Source organism: Gastrolobium bilobum, unplaced genomic scaffold (genome assembly GCF_033153095.1).
Source record: "Gastrolobium bilobum isolate Gb01-03AN ecotype WA unplaced genomic scaffold, APGP_CSIRO_Gbil_v1 utg1831, whole genome shotgun sequence".
Classification (NCBI taxonomy): domain Eukaryota; kingdom Viridiplantae; phylum Streptophyta; class Magnoliopsida; order Fabales; family Fabaceae; genus Gastrolobium; species Gastrolobium bilobum.
This window is the reverse complement of record NW_026895199.1, coordinates 22,870-41,471: the sequence shown is the minus strand read 5'-3', so window position 1 is coordinate 41,471 and position 18,602 is coordinate 22,870. Positions and strand designations below refer to the sequence as shown.

The 18,602-nt window shown below is 37.3% G+C and overlaps 1 protein-coding gene across 1 annotated transcript; it reads right to left on the bottom strand.

The window, feature by feature from the left end:
- Positions 1-3,972: 3,972 nt before the first annotated feature.
- Positions 3,973-18,423, bottom strand: LOC133299270 (histone acetyltransferase of the MYST family 1). The gene is made up of 9 exons (XM_061498712.1): positions 18,079-18,423; positions 17,186-17,274; positions 16,302-16,364; positions 15,555-15,764; positions 10,817-10,885; positions 6,762-6,923; positions 6,298-6,391; positions 6,051-6,193; positions 3,973-4,574 (listed from the first exon to the last, which is right to left on the bottom strand). The coding sequence occupies exons 1-9, from the start codon at positions 18,362-18,364 to the stop codon at positions 4,371-4,373; spliced, it is 1,320 nt and encodes a 439-aa protein (XP_061354696.1). The 5' UTR covers positions 18,365-18,423; the 3' UTR covers positions 3,973-4,370.
- Between the last annotated feature and the right edge of the window lie 179 nt (positions 18,424-18,602).

Genomic DNA, 18,602 nt, shown 5'->3' with positions numbered 1-18,602 from the left:
AACACAGCTTCCCAAGGTCCTTTGTTTGAAATGCACTGAATAAATGTTGTTTTAACTGATGGATTCCGTCTTGATCACTTCCGGTGAGGATGATGTCATCAACATAGACTAACAAATAGATGCACTTGTTAGGAGATGTAATCCTATAGAATACAGAATGGTCAACTTTACTGCGAATTAGGCCAAACGCCTGTACAACATAACTGAAGCGACTGAACCATGCTCGAGGAGACTGCTTGAGACCATATAAGGATTTTCGAAGACGACATACCTTCCCAGACTCCCCCTGAGCAACAAAACCAGGTGGTTGCTCCATGTAAACTTCTTCTTGTAAATCACCATGAAGAAAGGCATTTTTGATGTCAAGTTGAAGGAGTGGCCAGTGACGAACAGCAGCAAGGGCAAGAAATAGGCGGACGGACGCCATCTTAGCGACTGGAGAGAATGTATCGCTATAATCAAGGCCAAAGATTTGAGTAAAACCCTTGGCAACTAGGCGTGCCTTGAGACGATCAACATGGCCATCAGGTCCAACTTTCACAGTAAACACCCAGCGACAACCAACTATAGACTTCTCTGGAGGAGCAGAAACAAGGTCCCAAGTGCCATTGGTATGAAGTGCGGTCATCTCATCAAGCATCGCTTGGCGCCATCCTGGATGGGAAAGTGCTTCACCTGTGGTCTTAGGAATAGAAACAGAAGAAAGACTAGAAACAAAGGTGAAATGAGGAGCAGAAAGGCGATCATAGCTCAAGAAGGTATAAAGAGGATAAGGGTTACGAGTAATACGTGTACCTTTTCTTTGAGCAATGGGAATAGCCTCTGGTGAAGGATCCGGAGGGGAAGAATCAACTGCAGAGGGCAATGAGTCAGCAGGGGTCGAGTCGACTGGAGGTACTGTCTTACGACGCTGATAAGTGAGAAGTGGACGGTCCTTAGGTACTGGAGCAATAGGTGATGGCTTATCTGGAGTAGAAGCACCTGCATCTGGCAAAAACAAGTCAAGAAAAGGAACAGGAAGAACATGATCAACCTGTGACAATGGAGATGGGATAGAATTAAAGGGTTGTTGATCAAAAAAGGTGACATCCGCGGAAACTAAGTAACGCTTGAGGTCAGGAGAGTAACAGCGATATCCCTTTTGAAGACGAGAATAACCAAGAAAAATGCATTTAAAGGCTTTGGATGTTAACTTATCCTTACCAGGAGTGAGATCATGAACAAAACAGGTACAACCAAAAATATGTGGGGATAGAGGAAAGAGAGGAACATCTGGAAACAATAAGTTATGAGGAATATCATTATTAAGCACAGATGAAGGCATGCGGTTGATGAGAAAGCAAGAAGCAAGGACTGCATCAGCCCAGAAGTGAAGAGGAACATGCATGTGAATAAGAAGAGTCCTGGCAATCTCAATGAGATGTCTATTCTTACGTTCAGCTACTCCATTTTGTTGTGGGGTGTGAGGACAAGTGGTTTGGTGTAAAGTACCCTGTGTGGCTAAGAAGTGAGAAAAGTCAACAGAAACATACTCCTTAGCATTATCACTACGTAAAATACGAATAGAAGCACCAAATTGAGTATGAATTTCAGCAGAAAACTTTTGATAAATAGAAAACAACTCAGAGCGGTTTTTCATTAAATAAATCCAAGTACAACGGGAGAAATCATCAATAAAGGTGACAAAATACCGAAAACCTAAAATAGACACACTACGACTAGGACCCCAAACATCTGAATGAATAATTGAAAAAGGAGCATCAGCTCGTTTATTGACTCGATTAGCAAAGGAGGAGCGTATGTGTTTTCCTTGCTGACATGACTGACAATCTAAAGTTTGAAGACCGGATAAAAGAGGAACCATCTTCTGCAATTTCGCAAGACTAGGATGCCCGAGACGACTGTGGATGAGCTGTGGAGATTCTGTGAGAGAACAAGCAACTGAAGGACTCGGCACATCAAGGTAGAACAGACCCCGTGACTCACGGCCCACTCCAATCATCTTCCCCGTACCAGGGTCCTGCACAGAAACAGAATGGTTTGAGAATGTGACAATACAATTAAGAGAATTGATCAATTTACTAACCGATATTAAATTATAAGGGATGTGAGGAATGTAATAGACAGATGTCAAGGTCAATGAGGAGGTTGGACAGATTTGTCCAATCCCATGAACGGGGGCCTTAGTTCCATCAGCAAGAGTAAAAGAGGGTAAATTATTAGAATATGTAAGGGAAGAAAAGAGTTCCTTATTACCACAGAGGTGATCAGTAGCACCTGAGTCAAATATCCAAGGACCAAGTGATGCAGAATGAGAAACACAAGCAACAGGATTACCAGTTTCTAAAGCAGAGGCCTGAGATTGAGGAGAGGACTTCCTGAGAAGGGCCTGGAATGCTGCATATTCTTCAGAGGAGAGAGAGAGACTGAACCATTTGAAGCAGTATCCGATTGAGCTACATTAGCAGCAAAAGAAGGTCGCATGTGAGGATACTTGGTGTAGCAGCGTTCCTCATAATGACCAAGTTGCTGACAGTAATGACAACGAGGTCGCTGACCACGTCCGACTGGACCTCCTGGGCCTCCTGGGCCACGACCTCCTGGGCCCCGGCCTCCTGGGCCTCTACCACGACCACGTCCACCTCCAATATGCCCGCGAAAATCAGTACGGGAAACTAGAGCAGTAGAATCAACAGCAGAAGACGATGCAGGAGCAGATTTCTTATTCAAATTCAGAAGACGCTGATACGTCATGAATAGATCAGGCTCCCCACTAGTCAAGATAGTATCACGAACATTATCATATTCTTCGGGAAGGCCAGAAAGTGTGGCAACCATAAAGAGACGTTCCACCTGTTTCCGATATGCAGTAGCATCAGTAGGGTAAGGCAGCATATCCAAATATGCCTGCATCAAAGAGCGACTCTTGCCAATATATATCTCCATCTGAATGTCGGATGATTTGCTCAATTCCATAAACTGAGAGATGATGAAATAGAGCTGCTGAACATCATTAGTGTAGAGGTTTTTTGCTTCCTCCCACACTTCAGTGCAAGTTTGAAATGAATAAAAGATATCCAAGACAATCGGATCAATGGATTGCCAGAGGATACTCAGAAGTTGGTTGTCAATCTTTTCCCAATCAGACTTGTCCTCCTTAGGGACATCAGTAGACTTAGTTGTGAGATGGTTCCCATATCCTTGTCCAAAGAACCAAACTCGAACAGAGGTGGCCCAGTTCTTGTAATTAACAGATCCCTTCAATTTTGAAGAGGTAATGGACCCAATATTGGTAGAGATGATATTGGGAGAATTTCTCAAAGGAGGAGATGAAGACTTGACCTCCGAATGAATTGGAGGGTTTGCTGCCATATCAAATCACAAAGATACAAACCGAATAAAGAGAAACGAACCTGATCACCAATCAAGAAGAGGTGCGCACAAAAAGTCGGACCCACAAAGAACCAACCACAGATCCAGAAAGAGGAGGAGAAGACGAGCTTCTCTGTCGAAGACCGGCCGGAAAAAGATGCCGGAATAGTGCTCACGCGCCGGCAGAAGGTGGCGCGTGAAGCCCACGCGCAGAGAAGACTGGAGGCGCGTGAGAGCGCGTGACAACTCCGATGGTGGCCGGACTTCCACAGAGCAGGTCGCCGGGAGGAGAGGGTTCTGTTCGCGTTCGTTCCAGACTGAAAACTCGCCGGAAAAGTACTCCGGCAGCCTGAACAGTGGCTGACGGTGGCTGATGGTGCTCCGGTGACTGTGGACACGTGCAGAAGATGCCTGGAGAGGACTTACAGCCTTTGATATCTTACCGGAAGGACGCACGGCAAAGAAAAGATGACTCCTAAGCAGTGGGCTTAGGTTTTAAAGCGAAGAACAAGATTTCTAAGCGGAAGCGAGGGTTCCCAGAACGAAATAGCTCTGGTACCAAGTTAAATGTAAAAGAATACGTTGTGTATTGATCTGTGTCAGGGAGTTACAATATATAGAGACCCTAATGGGCTTAAGTGTAAGGCCCAAACCTAATCCTAATACAGTCAGAATACAGTCAGACTATTTACGGATAAGACAGAATCCAATCATATCTAATCAAATCTAATCATATCATATCTAATATTCTAACAATCCATGAATAAAAAATCTTTCCTAGGGGGCATTCATCATTAGAAACGAAGATATACTTAATACAGAGAGCAAAGGTTGAGCACATTAAACAATCAGTTATGCTCCTATTCTCATCCAAGATGTACTAAACCATATCTGTTAATACACATACATCAAAGGAGTAATGTTGACAACTAAGAAACCTAGCCTAGGCTCTATACACAAACTATATCATAGTATTCCTTTGTAGATGGATATGACCATCAACTTTGTTCTTTATAAGGAGTCCAGATCAATTTGCTAACATCAACCTCCAGACCCCCTCTCCCAGCAGCTTTAAGATGGCGATCCAAAACTTTTGGATCTGCGCAAATAACATGCTGTCCTTTCCTGTACTGAATCAATTCCAGGCTTTGAAGAGTGGTCAATATATCTTCAGCTTTAATGGCAGTCATATCACTCAGCTCCTGCAAAAAAGCAGTTTTTAATATTTTAAAAAAATCCCTTAATATGAGAAACTAAATAAGAGACCATGTTCATAACAAGCCATTACAAATGCTTAAAAAGATTTTTACAGAAAATAAAAATAAAAATCCTAGGATAGTTTGGTATGAAAGAACTGGTAGGTAATACTTGATACTTTTTTCATTATAACTTCTTACAATCACTTTGTTATTACTGTAAAATCAAAATCAAATTAACGGCTTTTATTTAAAATCATTTTATAATTGTTGATTTAATTTTGATCCAACGATAAGAAAGATAATTGTAAGAGATTATAAGGAAAAAAAAAGTCATAAGTATAACCTTCTCTTAAAGAAAATAAAAAATGATTATGGTTAAAAGAAAAATAAAAGATTCTCATGTTTGATATCACTTATGCCTTATAAGGATTTCCCCACCCTTTATAACCTTTCTTCTCTTCATCAGGTCCCACACAATGCTTATAAATCACTTAGAATAACAACAACGTTAGGAATCAAGACAAAGAAGCAGCAGAATTGCAGCCCCTCTTTCTGATGCTAGAATCATTTTCAGTTATTCCTTTACTTGGATAGAAGAGATTGAACTCTTAATACCTCTTGGTTCATTTTCATGTCCTGCTTTCACTTTTTTTAACCCAACATCTTCGAATAGAGATATATTTCTCCTTGATAAAACCCATTCAAATCCAAAGCAAGCTCCCTCGAAGGCTAAGTTAGATGGCGACTCTCAATAAGATCAATAGTAATGATACACTATAGGAAACCCCACAACACGATCTCTCCTGACATGCCATGCATAGTTCTAGCTCTGAAACAATTCACCTTTCATTAACACTGCCCTAGATCCATCGAGAATAGACTTTTTGAGGTGTTTGGTGAATCAACCTCTTAATCTAGGTAAGTTTCTTATTATTAACTTAAGGGATTTTGACAACACCGGAGAGGGGAAGTTTATTTAGCAATGTGCTATGCATGCTGTTCTTTCGAGTAGTTTGCTTGAGAAATGCTCGTATTTTAAGAATTCTTTTCAGCCCGCAAATCTGCTTTGGGACAAGATTGTCATTCATCAATTTGGCCCCTCTTTAAAGCTAAGTGCACAATCTCTTTACGCGGGAATATATGCAAAGGGATTAGAGTGCTCTTTTGATTAGCGTGTTTGTCAGTCTTTTGTTCTCTTTTGCACATCTTTTGAGGAGGATTTCTCATTCTCTTCCTAGATCTTTTTCTTACCTCTAATAGACTTTCTTCTATGCGATATATATAAAAAAACAAGGACCCAATTGGATAAACGATATCCCAATAATTAAAATCCTAATAATAATCAAAATCCATATTGATCCACATAACAATTAAGTTCAAAATTGACCAAAAAATCGAATAACTTTATTTTTAAGCAGACAAACTTGAATTCGCCATTACTTTAGAAACATTAATAGAAAGAAACAAGGAGGGACTTACCTTGATAGAAATATTGCCCTTATGCTTTTTCAGAATGTCTAAGAGAACCCTGGTCCAATATCCTCGGTAGCTTAGCAGTCCAAGGTCTGAAAGGGGTCTTTCAGGTGTCCCAACTTTGCCCTCCTTCTTGGAAAGTTCATATGCTGTTCGATGTTTGAAATTATAATGAATTTTGCTCACATTATCATATATAACTATAACAAATACAAAGAGACCCATTTTCCAGAGAGAGAGAGAGATCTCTTACAGAAAGCAATTAGAAATTTCCCATAGCCTTTCCTTTGGTAAGGTGGCAAGGTGAGGATACATGCCAAATTGTAAGATTCCTCAGAATGTTTTTCCTTTATGATAAAAAAAAGTAATCAATTTCATAATGTAAACCAAATAATGAATAAATAAGTATGATAAGAAATAAAAGTAAAGAGATTCAAGATATTTAAATTAACAAAGTTCGTTTTTCATATTACAACTAACATTAAGATCTGTTAATAAACTTCATAATCTTAGCTCCTTCCAAACTAGCGGCTCATGAATGAAAAATAATAATAATAATAATAATAATAAGCATGATAAATAGTCCTGCTCCTTTAAAGGCAGTTTGTTGTAGCCCTTTCAGAACAGAAACAAAAGTTATACAGGATTGTTCGTAGTAAAATGTAAAAATTAGAAATTTCTCATGCCGAACCAAAATAATAAAAGCACAGTAATAACCTTGGAGAAATAGCCAACCATGTGACATCCTCGATCGTCACATTCACACAAAACATAGAACAGAAACAGATCAACGTCGTAATACAGGGTCTTGTGATCAAGAAATAACTTTGCCAAATAACAAAGATTCTGCCCATAAACCTTGTTCTTTTTTCCATCAACCTGTTTGCAGACAAATAATAATAATTAATAGCAACAACAATTCAAACTATCATAATAATCAATAATAAATAATATTTATATCACTGTTCCAACTTGCAACTTCCTCCCAGATATGAGATAACACAACGTTCTCAAAATTTAGTTATCACTGAACTATCAGAATTTGTAAATAGAAATAATTTCAAAAATTTGAGATTTGTAGCTAAGCATACCCTAAAATCATTTTTATTTTATTCAAAACTTGTACAAGATGTTTTTTTTTTTAAAGATAAACTATAAGAATAAAAATAATTTATACCATTAGAGAGATGATGCACGTTAAGCAATAATTGGAGCCAAAGGAATTGGGGCAAGGGGGATCCAATGGCTTTCAAAATGAATTCTAGATAGAAAGGAGGATGATAAACCATCTAAAACAGAGAAAACAGAGTACAAGCAATAAAATATGCAATAAATGCAGCAAAGCAGGACAATCTATGTACATCTCAGAAATGGAAATGCCCTCAAAATACCCGTTAATGATAAGCAAGGTTTTAAATTGCAGTCATGGTAGCAGTTGCAGTTTTTGCTGTTGGAAAGGATTGCAATAGCTGTGGTTTGAGTTTTTAAGACTTGACACAAATTATATCAAATTATCCATATTAGTGTATAGTATAGGATGTTATGCCTATCTTTTTTCATACCTACTTTATCTACTTCTCTATCCACCGATAAATCACAATCTCAACCAACTCTTTCTAACTCCCACCACTTTCACTGTTGGTTGAGATTGTGATCTAACGATGTGGAGAGAAATAAGTAGACATATCCCTTGTTGAACAATATATAATAATAAATTTTATATATTTTTTTTGTAAATAATCTATTCAATCCAAAGAATTATACTATTAGGTATGGTAATAGTTTTATATATTACATTTCTCTAACATGCACCCTCACACAAAAGCTCATTTGGTTTGAAGGGTAGATGATATATAGGCCCACCTACTTGTGCCAAAAAAACTCCACAATATTTAATTATGTATTGATAGAATGGAGGCGGCAAGGATCGAACATGTAACCATTATGGCAACCTTCTTATGGCTTGCAAAAACCAGTCAGTGATGGCTGGAATTTCAATGAAGAGTCTTCCGCTTTAAGCATTTGGGACTGTACTTATTCTTTTTAGTAAAAATCCAATGGTCTTTTTTGCTAAAATTTGTCAATACCGCCTGCCAAATTGTATAGTTAAACACCCGAAGCTCTTAGATCACCTTCTGCATGGGAAGAACATAACGTTGCTAATGATAACAAACAATTTGAAGGGATATCCCAAAGTTCATAACAAAAATCTCAAACACCATGTGTGAGTCCTAGTATTTTGAATACATCTCCTAGGTCAGTTTAAGACATTTTCAACACCATGTATAAACCAAATCCAATTTTAATTTCAAATATTGTAAGGGGTGAGGCTAGTGAATCCAAAGAATTTTCGAACCAGTAGAATGATTATTCTCATCAAGAAAGACACGAGCTTCTTCTAATCAATGACTCAAATGATGCTTCTCACGGCTTCGGACAATTTCCCTTTGGGTCAAATCAAGAAAGTGTTGATTTCAATGGCTCTAAAGCTATCCAAGCCCAAGTGCTACTCGGAAATAATGCCATCTTGAATGGTAGTGCCATGTTCGACTTATATTGAGTGGTGGTCTCAAGTCAAATGTTGTTAGGAAGTTGTTGATTTTGGAGAGAATGATGATTTCCATGCTTTAACTCTTCCCAACCCCCTTCTACCTATGCTCTCGATAAAAGTTTTCTCATCACGTGATCATTTGAAGATGGAGAATCACGAGAGCTATAAAAGATCATCAAATGAGTTTACGGGGGATTCCAAGAGACGAGGAGTCATGAGATATGTCAACAAGATGCCTGGTTCAAGGAGAGAGGTATTTTTGGAGTTAGTTGATTTACATCGTGAGGCTTGCTCAGACAAGAAGAGAAAAAAGACAGATTCATCCTTGAGTAAGAAAGGTAGTAGTAGAAACATAATATGCAACACATAATAGGCCATGAAGAAAACAAAAATTCCCACCAATGGACAGCATTATGAAAGCAAGTATTGCCAAGATTTGAAAGCCCAGCTCCCACCCCAAAAGGTACAACTGCGGAGGCAGAAATTTCATTATTAGAAGGTGCCCCGTTATCTTCAAAGAACAGCTAGTTCCCTTCGGAAGCATGCTCCGGATCCCACAAATTCAGTGCAACAATGGAAACTCGTGACAATTGCCAAGAACGACGCTCGTTGGAAGCCAACAACAACCATGGAGAGGGCGAATCATTGATGAGTTGCCGAAAGGGGGAAGATTGGCCAGGGTTTTCTTGTTGAGCTTCCTTATCGAAAATGTCAGCAAAAATGCCGTTGGCAACAGATGCCTCAACAAAAGAAAGTCAAGCCCATTTAGATTAGCGGATGATGGGACCAATTGAGAGGCATCTAGGGTTTCAAAAAGTGGGTTTGGAGCCAAACGAGCATCCATTTGGTCCTCTACTACGTCTTCAGTGAGTGCAAAGAGTAATGAGCATATGGAATTTGAAAATGGGAAGTTAAATTAGGGTTTTGAAACAAAGATGAAAAGGGTTGAATTTTTTAGACTAAAATTTTGGGAGAAAATTTAGGCTCAAACCTCAGATTATAAACTACCAAAAAGATTTAGTGGAGTTTGGGAGTTAGGGTTTTGAGATGGAGAAGAGGAGGGAAGATGAAATTGCGTTCAAACTTTTGAGAGAGAAAAGAGTTTGGAAATAGGAAAATTCTTAGGAAAGTGACATCATGCACTCTCAACTCCCATTCACACTACTATTGTTTTCTTCATGGCCTATTCTATGTTTCACGTTACGTTTTTGCCACTGCCTCCATTGATTAATGAGAAAAGAATAACATTTGGAAGTCAATCATTCCTGCTTTAGTCTTTTTGCGGTTTGGCTTTTCTAAATGTTAATTTACAAAATGTTTCCAAGACTTTCTTGCTTATTGTACTGAAATTAATGGCTTTACATATTATATTTCTCTAAAACTTTTTACTAATAAGATAGAGAGGGGTTATATTTACAACCTATTTTACTTTACAATCAATTTCTTTATCATTGGATCAAAATCAAATCAAAATCAAATCAATGGTTACAAAATGATATCGAATGAGAGCCCTAAGTTAATTGACTTATTTAATTCTTAAACTTACCTAAATTATTCCTCAAAATTTCCCACTCCCTCAGAGTTTGAATTTGTCAAGAATCTCTCCAATTTTCCCCCTTCACACTCACCTCAACTTTCCATCTGTATTTGTTAAGAAGAGAAGGAATGACTACAAGTGGTTGTCCCCCAGGAATTTGAGAGCCTGGTCGTTCTCACAAACTTAACTGTTACCACTCAATAATCTCTCCGCTTTCTCCTGATATCCTAACTGCTACCCATTTAGAGAAATATCCTCCAATATCAGGAAATCCTAACTGTTGTATCTAACAATATCCAGTGACATGAAGTACCTCTTATCTATATATATAACTATCAATCAATAACAAATACACCTTATTTCTCCTCAAATACACCTTCCTAATATTGGGCCTATTACTAACACTTTGTACCTGAACACCAAATAAACGCAGCACAACCATTTATTCAGTAAATGTAGTAAATTGCATCAGCTAACAAGTCAACAAAAAAGATTTTTTTTAATCCATAGACCAGGATTACATTAGACATGATAATTTTAAGATATGTGAGACTCGAAATAGAGAATTCATATCGACCTCCAAAAATTTAACCAGAGGGTGTCAGAGTGATGATTGACAACAAAGAAAAATACAAAATTAAATGAGGAACTTTAATAACAAGAACAATGGCGTTAAAAATGTACCTCAAACATTGACAGCGTACCACTTCTATATATCTCATCACCAGGGGGATGCTTAAGATCACATTTTCTCTGCATAAACACGAAGCCAATGTTGGTACAATAGGCTGAAAACAGCATGTACATTTAGTCTATAAACTTTAATAGACTAATTCATATGACTTTGTAGCCTTTTATCAACCGCCTAGTGGTCAAACAAATAATGAATTTGTTTCAACCAGAAAGCCTCATTTTCAGTTAAACAAAAGCAACAATAAAATTTAAGGATGACTAATCGATTGTCGAGTCACAATGAAAATGGCAGCATGTTGTTTGGAATCCCATACAATGCTACAACAGATAGAACTGCAACGAAGTACCAGCATGATACATACAGATTGTGCTCAGTATAAACACAGTCATACAGGGGCAATAAGGAGGACAACAGTGGTAAAATTGATAATGGTAAAATTTATAGAGAAAAACAATTTTTTCTCCATTCATAAGTTTATTGCCTTAATTTTGTTTGAAAAAAAGAATTACAATCCAAACAATTTATAGAAGCAAAACCAAGGGTCGTTGGATCAAAGAAATATACAATGCATTTAAAAAAAAAAATGAGGCTACATCTGTATCTCAAATGATGGTTGGAATGGTAAAGGATGGAACGGGATGGGATTAAATGGAATAATATTACCTTATTGTTGTTTGCAAAATTTATGATGGAACGAATAGGAGTAGTACAAGTGGCTGAAAAGATAAGAAAACATACATTGAGATAGTTGGGACATATAATGCGCAGACCCATTAAATTCTCTCATAAGTACCAAAAGTTTGTTACCAAGATCTTGACACAAGAAAAAGAAGAGGTCGGTCAAAACTTACTTTGGGGAAAATAATAAAACAAGACTTAATTGATTGAGAATTAGATTGGCAGACAGCTCCGTTACACGGACACGTGAATTTTTTTGAAATTTACGTGTCGGACACGTGTCCGACACGGACAAGCTCGGACACGCGGTCAACATTTGGGGACACGCGGTCAATATTTGGGGACACGCTCGGACACATTTTTTTTTGTTTTTTTTTAATTTTTTTAAATCTTAATTTTATTTTGTTAACTAAATATAAAAGAAATAATTTATAAATTAATTTTTTTCTGTTATAAAATTTGACATTAAAAATTAACAAACTACGAAAAATTATTTATATTTATATTTATGTTATGAAATTTAAATATTTAATTGGTTATATGACTTATTATGGACTCTTATATGTATTAAATATAAATCATATTATATATATTAAAAATTTTATTTAATATCAAAACGTGTCCCAACGTGTCCAAATATGACATTTTTTAGAATTAACGTGTCGGCGTGTCGTGTCCCGTGTACGTGTCCGTGCATCATAGGCAGACAGTATGTCTTCGGACAGTTTAGAGGAAAATTATTAGCATTGTTGAAGGGTAAACCCGTTTTTCTTCCCATGTTATAGACCGTCCTTGTTTAGTCCTTTTTCCCTATATTTTCTTTTATTTATTTAGTTATTTATCTAATTATTTTCCGCTCTATTTTATTTTTTCCTTTTATTTATCTATTTTTATTATTACTATGTATTGTTTCTATTTTTTTCTCTTATCTATCTTCATTTTCACTTTATTTTTATTCTATTTTATTGGATTTTTCTTTTTTAATTTTCAATTTTAATTTATTTATTTATTTTTCCCTTACTTTTCCCTCAATGTTTTCTTATTTTTCATTTGGGTTCATCGACAGCTGATCCCAACTAATTTGGGATAAAGATATTGTTGATATTGATGTTGAACGGCGTAGGTTTGATTCCATTGTTTGGGAAATGGATGGAATTGTAAGAGTTATAACTTTAGTAGAGTGGAATTATCCCATAACCCCAACATTGGAGCAAATAAAATTGAAAATATTGGATGCACTGAGATGTAACAGACTTCATCATGTTCCGTTTCATTCCTTCCAATTTTATGAAATCCAAACAATGGTAAATTATGGTATTTCGCTCCATACCTCTTCATTTCATCTCTTCCACCAAAACAAACATAGCCTAAAATAGAATGATAAAAAGAACACAAGATTATCTTCGGTTTTTGATACAATTCAATGTCGTCAATTGATCCATGTAGCCAACCCCACCTAGTGGGATAGGTATTGGTTGCTGTTTGATGGGCCTTAAAGTGAGAGAGTTAGTTAGGAAATTCTTCTAGAAGGTTCTTAGAGAATAGGATAAAAGGAGTGGGAGTGTGTGGAGTGAAGTAGGCATGTATTAAGTGAATAGTGGAGAATTTGGGGATCTCTTGAAGCGAAGGTTTGTTGGCTTTGAGGGTGAGTTGGGGTCTTTTGGTGTATTTTTCTGCATTTAATCTTTGTAAGGAACTTGTCTCCATTTCTGTTTTCATCAATTTCAGATTAATAAAATTAGGTTCCATCAATTTGGTATCAGAGCATCTTCGATCTGGAGGTACTTCTGGTAAATGAAAACCATGGGAGGAATCAGAGATTTTGAGCTTAGGAAAATGTTCATGAAAATGGCAAAAATTATAGATGAGGCATTAGAGAAGACAGAGTTCTAAAAAAGTCGAAGATAAAAAAAGAAAGAGAGAAAGAAAATGCAGCAACAGGGAAAGAAGAAAAAAAAGAGAAAGAGGCATGATTAGAAGAAGGAAACGTAGAAAGAGCAGAAGAAGAAATTAAAAAAGAAGAAAAAAGAAAAAAAACATGAAGAACCAGAGAAAGAATAAGGAAAAGCAGAAGGAAGAAAAAAGAAATCAATGAAGAAAAGGAAACTGCAGGACGCGCAAGAAACGAAGAAGCAGAAGCAGATTGAAACATAAATGAAGATGCAGAAGAAATTGGAGAAAAAGGAGAAGGAGAAGTGCAAGAAGATGAAGAAGGAGCAAAAGAAAAAGCAGAAGAAGAAGATGACACAGAAGCGGAAGACGAAGATGATGCAAAACGGGAAGAAAAAGAAGATGCAGACCGAGAGAAAATAAGGAGATGGGTCAGGTCTCAAATAGAGGCCGAACCAGCAACAAAATGGATTTTGGGGACATATCCTGTGCATACCCAGCTTCGACCACAAGCCAGGTCCAAACAAATGCTAACGCAAGACCCAACATGGGAAATGCTGATGTGCGTTGTGGACTGGGCTTACAAATAACTAATGGGAATAACGGGCCTAATATAAACAGCCCGCAAAGTGTCTCTCAAACAGGGGAGCAAGGAGGTAGTTCTCATTTGGGAAGTACTAAGCAAAATAAAAAGGGACTCAGTATGATGAAAGAAGGAAGTTCTTCGAATAATAGAAACCCCAACGTGAAGGACGGAGGTTGGAGCAGGTATCATCTTCTGAAGCAAAAAAAGCTCAATGGTAGACGACAACATAACTGCGGGTGTCGTTGTGATGGCCCTTTTTTCCTAGTCATGTTTGTCCAAATCCTCAATTGCAAGTTATGCTTTTAGGAATGGGTGACGGCGCGCCAGAACCAGAAGAGATGATATGCGAAGGGGAGGGTGAGCGGGAAAACACAGCACTCCATTTGAGTGTCAAAAGTATAGTAGGCATCACATCACACAAGTCGCTGAAGCTTTCGAGCGAAACTAGAGAGAGTAACATGGTAGTTTTGATCTATTCTGGGACTTCCCATAATTCCTTGGTGAGAAGAGTCGCGGAGGAACTGAATTTGGCAGTAGATTATTCCATGATATACACTGTAGAGGTTGAAGAGGGGCAACGAGTGCAAAATGTGGGTATCTGTAAGAAGGTAATGTTGAATTTATCTGAATTACCAGTAGTGCAAGAATTCTTCATTCTTAATCTCAGTAGAATAGATGCCATTGTGGGGGTTAAGTGGCTAGAAAATCTGGGAGAGTTCCGAGAATGTTTCGTGACCAGAATTGACAGAGGACAAAGCATTAGAGGACAACAAAGACATAAAAAATTCCAATGGTGCAGTGGGATCCATTTGGGAATCTTCAGCCTCAAGCATAAACATGTCAATATGCTTCAAACAATGGGACCCCGGTAGAAGTTCTCGCACATCACCTATCCTCTTTCTTCACCTTGAGGACAAGGTGAGCTTTGGAGGGAAAGTATTGATGGGCCTTAAAGTGAGAGAGTTAGTTAGGAAATTCTTCTAGACGGTTCTTAGAGAATAGGATAAAAGGAGTAGGAGTGTGTGGAGTGAGGTAGGCATGTATTAAGTGAATAGTGGAGAATTTGGGGATCTCTTGGGATCTCTTGAAGCCTAGGTTTGTTGGCTTTGAGGGTGAGTTGGGGTATTTTGGTGTATTTTTCTGCATTTAATCTTTGTAAGGAGCTTGTCTCCATTTCTGTTTTCATCAATTTCAAATTAATAAAATTAGGTTCCATCATTGTTGTTGCATCATTACACAAGATAATAAGTAGTATCAAAATATAAAAATTTCAACGAAATACATTTTAGAATTGCAAGGAAACAACTTCACACATAAGATATGATTAAATTCTCTAAGATATGATCAAACTAGAATTTAACAAATAAATTTACAAAAATCACAACACAAATTACAAAAACCAATTAGAGCAAACTACAAAATGACAGAAGAAACAATAAGAGCAATGCATGCAAATTGCAAGACATTAATCAGATGTACAATCATCTTTAAACAAGGATAGCACACAAGAAAATATCCACTTTCCAGAACAAAGAAAAATAAAGGGAAAAAGGATTATTTCAAGCACAGCTCACCATATGCCTCTGAAGCTGTTCTTTGCGCTTCATGAAATTGAGGCAAAACTCACAAAAGTACAGCTTCAAACAGTCATTGTATTCTGGTGGGAATGGGGAGAAGTACCATGTCTCAATCTCATATCTTCCAAGTTCAATAGTAGCTATATTTTTCACTTTTGTAAATTCCTCATGTTCTCGCAAACTGGCAGCATCAAGCTCCTCATGGCCCTACAATTTAATAATACACATAAATTTAAAAGGAACAAAGTTCAGCTTGAGGAAGGAATAATTTGAACAGTCCATAGAGTGTCCTGGTTTCACACTCAAGAAAGCAATTATCAGCATCAAACTCCAACACAAGAATATCACAATTACATGTTTCCTCTGACTTCAGCCTCATGATCCAAAACTATTGGTAAGTAAACAGGTTTATTGTTTTGGAAGCCCCTACACGCGAAGTGTCTCAATATGCCATTTTAAAATAGCACTCAAGTACTGACAAGAAGTTATTCAATGAGAGCAGAGAGAACAAATATTTGTGTCAGTGCAAAAATTATCAACTTATAGCATTCATACCAAGTTGCCAATTACCTTAGGTTCAAATAGCACCTACTCACCCTTGAAGAACATGTGTGAGTAGGTGCTATTTGAACCCTTGAAGAGAGACAAAGGTTATAAAGTCTAGTAGGTTTTTTTTTGGTTTGTCTTGTGTTTATGTCTAACAACCTGTGACCAATTTATAATTGAAAAATAACCATTCAATACCTCTACATGTGTCTCATCAATCTTCCTTTTTTGGTGACGTGTCATCTTCAGACCTGTTGCCCCCTGGGAAATCACAAGTGCAATTTTCTAAATGAGTTGAGTCATAAAAAAATGTGTATTTTGAAAGAATAGTTATACATAATAGAGAAAGAACCCACCACTTATGACGTTAAAATGAAGAATGGGCAGTGCAAGTGTTACCAACAGAGATGATGCAGAGCAACAAACAGAACAGAGGGCAATCTGGGTTTCTATTGATATGAACAAAATGGGTTACAGAACAAATGACTCTTCCAAGGGGATTTTCCCTTCACACCTACTGAGCACTCTCAATGGTCAATTAGAAACAAAGCTGAATATCCCTCAAATGAGACGACTTCATTTATTTATACACATGAACTATTCACTCACTCACTAACTACACTTTGACTTTTTCCTAACTAACTCTTTTGTCTCCTTCAATAAACTTTCCATACTTTGGACTCGCTTGGATTATCCTTCCTAGCCACGCCCGTAACAGCAAGTGACTACACGTTCCAGGTCACCAAAAAACACGTGACTACAAGTTCTTAGGACATAAGAACTCTTTTCTATCTACAACCACACCACCCAAAAGAGAAACAAATGAAAAAAAAAATATTTTTACTTAGAACAGATATCTGAAAACTAAGTTTTTCGCATAAAACAATAGCATCATATGATCCATGTAGCTGACTACACCAAGTGGGAAAAGGCTTTTGTTGATGTTTATGCAGAACAACATACAGAATACAGATGTCTGGACTAAATTAACACTTTATCAGAAAACCTCTATTATCTTTCAAAACAGAAATAGTTCGGGTAACAAATGCTGCAAAGCAATTTCGAGAAGAAATAATCATTACCTTCTCTTCCACTTTCTCATCAACAACAGCCTCCACGGAATCAAGATCAAGCTGCTCAAGCTTCACCCACTCATCAAGCCTCCTATTAACTGCCAAAAAGTAAAAAGTAATAACAGAAGATTAAGCAGTTAGCATCCCTGCCTACGATAGACCATTCAACTTAGCAAAAACATTGACATAAACTGACAATTAGAAAAAATAATATAGAAAGGAATTACGAATGTACAAATACATAAACAATGGTAACATGATGAGGAAAAAAAGAAAAACAAAAAAATACCAATAAAAGTGAAAGTTTATTTATTTATTTTTTTCCATTAACTAATAAGAATAAATTAAAATGTTACTTACCACTGCCATTATCTTACGCCTATTTCTTGGTCAGAAAGAATAATATATCCCTATGTTTTGCCCCCTACAAATACTAAAATAGATATAAGAGAAACATAACAACTTTTAAAATAGAAGAATGATGATATATTAAAGGATCATGTTTGAAACAAGACAACGGTGATTTCAACATTTTGTTTATCCAAATATAAAAATATTACCAACAAAATCAAAAATTCATCCACACATCCTTATATTTACAATAACGATTCACAAAAGTCCAAAATATTAGCAAGCATCACTAGTAGTATTATCACTGATCCTGCAACAGATGCACAGTGAACCCTATTCGTGATAATATATTAAAGACTACATAAATAAACGGATATCATAGTATTCTAGCACTTTACGAAATCAATAGCATACTAACAAACCCACAATCAAATCAATACATAATCCAACCAATTCTAGAAAACTACAACACACCGAACCCTAACCATTCATTCACTCATTCAAATTGAGCAAGAACAAAGAAAAAAGAAAGAAAGATTGAGGGTTCTTACACTCAGTGTAATGGACATAATACTCGTAATCGTTGGGGCCAGAGACGTTCCCCTTGCGGCGTTCTATGACTTTGACAGGGTGATACTTCCCGTCCCTCCAACGGCACATCACACGCGTCCCAACCTCTAAGGGGAGCACCGACGATCTCCGTCGCTTCGATACGTCAGGCTCCTGCGCCGTAACCGCCTGATGGACCCGGGCGCCTCCGTCGCCGGAAGATTTTCCGTTGCCGGCGGTTATAGAGGAACCGTTTTCCGCACTGGTCGGTGTCTCGAGCGAACCCATGGTTCGAGAAACTGCAAATTCGCGTGGTTTTTCTTTTTCTTTTATTTTAAATAGAGAGAGGAGTAATGAAGCGGACGAGGAGGGAGGGTTTAGATTAGATTTAGATGTATAGTTGTGCATCCACAGTGTGTGCCCAATCCCATTGCCCAATGTACAAAAAGTCACGGCTTTTTAACAGTAACGTGAATATGGAGAAGTGTTTTTACCGTGCGATTCATTTTATTTTATTTTTCCACTC

Bases quoted from the DNA above. Each gene is read 5' to 3' on its own strand.
- LOC133299270 (XM_061498712.1), bottom strand. From the start codon at position 18,364: ATGGGTTCGCTCGAGACACCGACCAGTGCGGAAAACGGTTCCTCTATA. The intron at 16,365-17,185 runs GTAATGATTATT...GTGATTTCCCAG, and splicing joins ATGAGAAAGTGGAAGAGAAG to GGGGCAACAGGTCTGAAGAT. The intron at 6,392-6,761 runs GTTATTACTGTG...TTTATCATAAAG, and splicing joins TGGTTGGCTATTTCTCCAAG to GAAAAACATTCTGAGGAATC.